The following is a 7,507-nucleotide window of genomic DNA, read 5'->3' as shown; positions in this document are numbered from 1 at the left end:
GAGGAAAAGGAAAAAAAAAGGGGAAATACTGCAGCCCTTGTCTGTGCTGCTAACCTTGGGCAGGAAGGGGTGAGCTCAGTGCTTTGCTGACCCATGATTTCCAGACCAAGTTACCCAGAGCATCGGCTCACCACCCCAATGGCTCCTCTGTGCATTGTCTCCATGCCTGGAGGGACGGCCACATCCTGGCACGTCGTGTTGCCGTGCTGGGCTGTCGTTTCCCTTCTTCGGATGTGAGTTTTGTTCTTTTGGACAAACACACGGGGCAGAACAACAAAAATAATCCCCCCTTTTTCCATTGATCTCGGTGCTGTGGCTGTGTGAACCAGCAGCCAGCTGCGGTCGCAGCGTGGTCCCCGGGGCATTGCTCGCCAGCCGTCGCGGCAGGGTCGGAGGTTACTTGTACTGAGAAATCCCTGGGAAAGGGATGATTCCCCTTTGCTGGAAGAGGAAAGGTCCATCAGGTTGGGACTGCTTGGGCTTGTGAACTCTGCTGATATCATGGCTCTCACTTTGTTGCAGCAGTTATTGATAAAACGCCCTGGAGGTAAGAGTCTGGCTGAAGCCCAGTGAGCTCCCGGCGTGCTCAGGAGGGAGGAAGGGCTCTGTCTGCCATCGAGCCTTGCATGGGGCATGTGTGGTGGTGCTCGCCCTCTCCAGTGCTGGGAGCTGCTGTGTGAGATGGCAGCAGCTGCTCCAGGTCACCCTGGTGGGTGTGGAGGGGCCAGGAACTCACCCCAAATCTCCATCCCCAAGTACCGCCAGAGCAGCGGGGTCAGCCAACATCCTGGTACAAACTTGTCCCTGTGAGTGTGTCCATGCGTGCAGCTGGCTTCATACACGACCAAAATTTTTCTCTTTCTCCTCCCAGAAACCTCTATCCCTGAAGACGCCAGCCTTGGGTTTCACATTGCACCGAGCCTCTGCCCTCACCCTGGCCGACCCTGCCTGCGATGGCGTTGTGTCTCAAGCAAGTCTTCAACAAAGACAAAACGTTTCGCCCCCGAAAGAAGTTTGAGCCAGGCACCCAGCGCTTTGAGCTGTACAAGAAAGCCCAGGCGTCCCTCAAATCTGGGCTGGACCTGAAAGCAGTGGTGCAGCTGCCTCCCGGCGAGAGCATCAACGACTGGATTGCCGTGCATGTGGTGGACTTCTTCAACCGCATCAACCTCATCTATGGCACCATGTCGGAATACTGCACGGAAAAAAGCTGCCCCATCATGTCTGGTGGACTCAAGTACGAGTACAGGTGGCAGGATGATAGCAAATACAAGAAGCCGACCAAGGTGTCAGCTCCACAGTACATGTGTATGCTGATGGACTGGATCGAGATGCTTATTAACAATGAGGACATCTTCCCCACCAGGATAGGTGAGTGTGCTCTGGTTCTTCACAATAAGGCTGGGGTTGTAACTGGTGCAGTTTCTCAAGCTGCTGGTGCATCTCAGGATTGGTATTGCCAAACTTTGCGATCCCAAGGATCGTGGAGTTTCCTGTTCCAGGTGTTACTCAGTGTCTGTCCCACACCCCTTTGCTGCAAATTGAGCCTGGGATTCCTCGTCCTGCTCCTAGGGGATGTGGAAAACAATGTTCTCCTTTTCTGTGCTTGAAATGTTTCCAAGTATTCTGTGCTTGTGAGAAACGAGAGCTGGCAGGTCATCAGCTTCCTTGCCCTTCCTCAATGAGCTGAGCTGCAGGGCTGGTTAGAGGTGATGATCACATTCCTGCAGTGCACTCTTCTCTTGACTAACCAACTCAATTTCTTTCTGGTTTTCCAGGTAGGTTCATGGTCCCAAGGTCTAACCCTCATCCCACCTTGCTGCATTGCTTCTCAGCTCCTTTCCATCTCTGCTAATTCATCTCACCCCTGATTATCCATCACATCTTGCTATTTAGCTGAGGCATGGCCTGAGCAGAGATGCCTGTCCCTGGGATCTGGCCTTTCCAGCTGCCAACCCCCAGGGTGTAGAATGCACCCCTTCAAAAAGTTTGGCCTTAGGAGCTTGCAGCAGCTGCCAAAGGCAACACAGCTTGCAAACTAACTCCTCTGCTGCAGACCGGCAGCCCCTGGCAGCTGCCAGGGCTGATATTAGCCCTGCTACTTAGCCACTTTCTTGTCATTTGAGGAGATGAGTTCAAGGGCTGGAGCTCATGTGTTGGCTGGTGGGGCTGCTGGAGCCTCAGGTCGTGCCTTGGAGTGGTTGCTTTTCAGATAAAACACAAAGTTACTTGAATGTAAAATAAGATTTAAGGAGCTTCAGGGTGGGGAAAGGCATGGCTTTGCAAGTCTGCTCAACCTGTTTTGTTTTCCCAAGCAGCACAGCTGACAGAGCCGTATGAAATCGGTGCAGTTTAGGCTCAGGATTTTCACTGATACGCTGGGAAACATTGAAGAAAGCGGTCTATGTGGGATTACTAGCAGCCACTAACTGTTGTAGCCCCATTTGGCTGTGCTGTAGCATCTAATTGTGTGTCTTTTTTGGGAAAGTCTCTGGCCCTCAGAGAGATTGTGGCTCTCTGCAAGCAAGAAGGGAGGCAGCGCCTGCAGGCTGGTTGTGCCAAACCATTGATTTCGGCCACTGGGATGGGGTGACCCACCAGACCCCTGGTCTGACCTGGCTGCACTGGCTTTGCCTGGGGTTAGGGTGGTACCACGCCCCTTCTGGGGGTTTCTTTCTTTCTCCCTCCATCACTTGAAGCCAAGACTTGCAGGGAATCGCTGCCTTCTTCCCCTTGCCAGCAATCTGGGGCAGGTCAGGTAGCACAGTGTCAGAGGACAGGCATATAAGCTGCCTTCGGGCTGTGCAGGGGAGTCAGCCCCTGGGATTCACCAGGGGCATTCCCTATACCGTGGAGGCATCCCTCCTTAGTGGGCTCAGTGGGCTCCACACATCCCAGCGGGTGGAGGATGTTGGAAGTGTGGCTGGCTGACAGTGTCAGTACAGGATGCTCCACGCCGGCAGCCCCAGCTCTGCTGGGGACAGCAAAGTCCTTGCTGATTCTGGCTGCAGCTGGGCACAGGCTTGGTGCTGCCAAGGGGTGAAACAGCAGCCACAGGGCACAGGATGGGTCTTCCTCTTCCCAAGGTGGCTTGTTCCCAAGGAGAAGCTCTGCGCACCATTAAAAGCAGGGGCGCAGACGTGGATTTACTCTGTTTCTCCCTCCAGCCAGAAAGGAGAGTCCTGGTTCAATTTCATGCCTTTCAGGTGGGATTTGGGATGTGATGCTGCTTGAAAGCTGCTCTGGGGAGTCAGGGCTACAGGGAGTCTTAACACTGCAGAAAGCAGGCAGCCACGGAGGGATGGTGGCATCACAGCACCCTCCGCTCTCCCATGTCTCCCTGTGAGGTGCAAAAGCCAAATACAGGTGTGGCCCTGCTTGTTTTCACCCCATTTCTGGCACTTCTCCCTCTGAGGTGTAACGCATCCCGACGTGGGGAGGGATGGCTGGTGCCTCTGGTTTCCACTTCTTTCATTTCGGTGTGGGGGCAGTTCTGGGTGAGATTCAGGCTGGCTGCAGGCGGTCATGGGGCAAACCCATTTTTTTCTCTTCCAAAGCCATTTCTGGGGTCCCTCTTCCAAGCCCCTTTGTTGCAGTGACCTGTGTGTCTCTGAGTGACTTCAGTCCCCTCGCTGGAGTGTCTTTGTGGTTGTGGCCTCATGCACATGAAAGAGAACTTAGCCTGAGATCGCACTTTAAAATGCATGAAAGGCTGTTGTGGGAGGCAGGGGGAGGAGGGAGCTGGTGGCACTTTGTTGTCAGTGTGTCCCCCATTAACCGCCTTTCTCTGGCCTGCCTTGTGTGCTGGGTAATTGCTCGGCAGCTGTGGCATTTCAGAAGATGGAGGTGTTCAGCCAAAGGGAAATGTCACATCCATCCGTTCCTGACAGGCTACTCCTCATCACCACGCTGGATGATGGGGGAGGCTATGGGATGCACAGCAGGGAGGGACGCGGAGCTCAGGGACAGAGGCCAGGGTGAGCAAACGGAGATGCTTAGCCTCCCTCCTAAAGAGCCAGCCCCTTGAGAAAAGATGCAGGACAAGGAGAATAAGGCACTGAGACGACACAGGGGAGATGTGGGCTGTTTTAAGAACGGGAAAGGAGTCTGATGAGGTGATGCAGGGGGGAATTATAAATCTCATACTTTGGAGTCACAGTGAGGCTCTTCAATATTAGCAACAGAGATGGGATTTAGCATGAAGGTTTGTTCCGTGCCTGCTTGTACTGGAGAGGTCCACTGGCACGGCTGACTGCCATCTCAATGGGCGTTCCATGAGCTGGGTGCATCTCAGCTTTTCCTCCTGGCCCCTTTCTGCCACATGCAATAAAACTGTCCTAGCACAAAGATTGCCCTGGCTAAGGCCACCTGACTATAGAAAACACAGACCGTTCTTTTTTCTTTCTTTCTTTCTTTTTTTTAGAAACAGCAAGTGTTCCCCAAGCTTGCTAATGTTGCCTGAGGCTAGCTAACCTCAGCATCCTTCTCCATCCAAAAGCAACAAAGCCTGAAGCAGCACATGATTCAGCTCGGCTCGATCATGGCTGTCCTGACAGTTAAGGAAGAGGTATCTCATGGGTCAGAGAGGGGTGAGAGGCTCAGCTGGAAATGAGCAGAGACGGTTCACTGGCTTGTAGGCTCATAGGGTCCTTTGGCATCATGGGGGAGACCTTGGCTGGGGTAAATGGGCACAACTCCAGTGACCGCAGCAAAGCTGATTTGCACCACTAAAGCATCTGGTCCTTCAGCACGTGTCAGAGGTGGGAGGGGAGCCGAGTGACCCAGGCGACGAACACCTTTGGTTTAGCCAAGCTGCATGATGCAGAGCTTGTGCCAGCTCTGCAGCGAGGCCAGAGGGGCAGCTGACATCTGAAATGGCAGCAAGGGAGCCAGATGCCAGCAGACAGCTTGTGACCTGGCAGGGTTAACCAGCAGGACTGCCGCCCTTGGATGGCATGCTTGCACCAGTAGAAAATCCCTATGGTGGTTTAATGGGGCTGGGGGGGCTGCCAAGCCCTCTGTGTACCACAGCAAGGGTTGGGGGAGACACTGCCTCTTCCCCATCCCCAGGGAAATCCACCTGCAGGGCTTGGTCCCACTTAAAAGCTTTGCTGTATAATCCTTCCTCTGGGGCGGAAACCTGTTTGTCTGCCGATCAAGATGAGACAAATCCCTGCACGGGGTGAGCTATGCCAATCTGATTGCTATAAATCTCCAGCAGCAGCAGCTTTCCCAGACGACCTGTATCAGTTTGCATGTGCTAGCACTCTGTTTCCATTCTTCCAACCAAAGTAGCTGTCCTGAAAAATACATTTAAATGGAGAATAATCATTGTTCCCATGCAGGGAAAAGACTAAATGATTCTACAGATGTATTTTTAGCAGCTGGTAAAAGTACATCAGTGGATTTCTTCAGTGAGTGGCCACATGAACAAATTACCAGCTGGAAAATATTGGCTCGTCCTGGTAATTGTTCTGCCCCGTCGTGCCTGGTTTTAGGGAGCTGCTGCTGGGCAGTAGCATGCTGGGGAGGAGGGTTGGGTGGTTAGGGTTTGCAGGCCCTGTGGCATTGGCTATGTCCACACCGGTCAGCCCAGCATCGGGCTGCTGGTTGCACAAGGCCAGGCATCCTACATCAGCACCATCGTGGCTGCTGAAACCTCTCTGTTATTAAATCAGTGCAGACACAGGGTTTGGACCAGACCCAGTGCCGGAAACACCCTGTGCTCTCTGCCAAATGTGTCTGCAGCTCTAAAGAGCATCAGTCACAGGAGATTTTGGAACAGTTCTTGGAAAGCTTTTCAAAACTCAAGCTCTGCCATTCAAGCGTGGCCCCAAAACAATTATAAAAGAGAGAGAAAACTTAGTGAAACTATCTGATACTTTGTCCGCATAACAACAGGAGAAAAATGTTCAGAATTCAGCTAATTATTGTCATTCTCTCAGCTGGCTATTTTTAACATGATTTGTCTTTTCTTTTTCTGCCTATTTTCTTCCAAAATTAACGCCACACCAGCTTGCAGCACAATAGCTTCCTAGTACTGATTCATCGTGAAAAAATTAAGTTGGCTGGAGCATGAGGATTAGGGACGGGAGAGGCGGCAGGAGAGATCCAATAGCCATTCCCAATCCCTTACCGTAAGCGCAAGTACTTTCCTACCTCTTTTTTTTCATTTCCATTTACACATGGTCCCACATGGTTTCCTTATGTTTTGAAGCAATCAGCACAGAGTGGGGAAAACAGATTTCTTGGAGCATTAAATCACATCTTGGGGTTTTCAAGCAAAACATCCAAGACAAACTGAAGGTGCTAATTAATTTCAGGGCTGTGAGTCACACCGCTCGCCAGAGCCCTGGCTGCATTTCAGTAAGTGAAATTGTACCTGCTGTACTTACAGCTTTTGCCCTGGCTTGCAGGATGGGTAAAAGTTCTCCCTTTTCCACTGCAGTGGATGGCTGCTCTGCTCCATTCCTCCTGGGACTGAGCTGCATTTCTGCCCTGGGACAGGCAATGCTCCCAGCCGCCCGCTGTCTGGTCTGTGTGCAGCATCTGGGTAGCGCACGCCTGTGATCATGGGTAGAGGAGAAGAGCTGACCTTCTGTATAAATGTTTTTCCCGGCACCTGAGCGACCTCACATTGCATCCTGTGGTCCCCTCCTCATCACTCATCATGCAAGAAGAGTCAGAGGGGGGTTACCGCCTGCCAGATTGTGGGTTTGCTGCTGCTTTCTCCAAAGTTGCTGGATGGTGAGCACGACTGAATTAAATATAAAGGTGGTTTCAATGCCTTTAAATCAGCCCAGGTGGGTTTTGTGGTATTCTGCTGTTTCTTGGGGCAGCTGGGACCAGCATCGGTGGGATGCACTGGGATGGGTCCACATATGTGTGTAGGGCTGGGGAGGGTGAAGCAGCATCACCAAGCAGTGTCACCCTGCCAGGGTGGTTTGCTAAAACTTGGGGCTCCATCCTGACTTTGCCCTGGCCTGCCATATTTCTGCTAACAGGTCATCTCAGCCATGCAGCATCAGTCCCACCAGCCTGGTCCCTTCGTCTCACCAAGCTGCTACTCCTGCTGGTTTGTGCCACCATGCACCACCTCCGTGATGGGGAAAGTCCCCCAAGCAAGGGCCACCACTGCCCCCTTCCCTAGTGCCACTTATCAGCACATTGGCCACTAATGGGGTGTCTCTGCTGCTGGCTGTAATGCTGATCTGCCTGGCACCCTCCGTGCTTGCACAGTGGGCCCCAGTGCTTCCCACTTGCTGTCACGGTGATCCCTCCTAGCAGCCAGAACCGCTCCAACATGAACGTACAGGGACCTGGCTGTTCAGTTTAAAGCTAAACATCTGCAAGGGTAGGGTAGGTGTGTGGCCAGAGCCAAGATCCCTGTCTCGGGGCTTTCCCCTTGCTGGGATGTGCTGGCTGCAACATATGCCTGGCTGCAGGGAGGAGGCACAGCCTGCTCTCACTGCGTCCCCCCCGTGTGCGGGAGAGGATGTCACATGCG

General features: G+C 52.8%; 1 protein-coding gene across 1 annotated transcript in view; it reads left to right on the top strand.

Moving 5' to 3' along the window:
• Nucleotides 1–953: 953 nt before the first annotated feature.
• Nucleotides 954–7,507, top strand: part of MOB3C (MOB kinase activator 3C) — a 14,734-nt gene continuing 8,180 nt past the window's right edge. The window contains exon 1 of the mRNA XM_009695696.1: nucleotides 954–1,371. Within this exon, the coding sequence (XP_009693998.1) occupies nucleotides 954–1,371 (418 nt within the window). The remainder of the gene's footprint in view (nucleotides 1,372–7,507) is intronic.

The sequence above is a fragment of the Cariama cristata genome, unplaced genomic scaffold (genome assembly GCF_000690535.1).
Source record: "Cariama cristata isolate BGI_N322 unplaced genomic scaffold, ASM69053v1 scaffold17492, whole genome shotgun sequence".
Classification (NCBI taxonomy): Eukaryota; Metazoa; Chordata; class Aves; order Cariamiformes; family Cariamidae; genus Cariama; species Cariama cristata.
The sequence above is the reverse complement of the archived record's forward strand: the minus strand, read 5'-3'. Positions and strand labels throughout refer to the sequence as shown.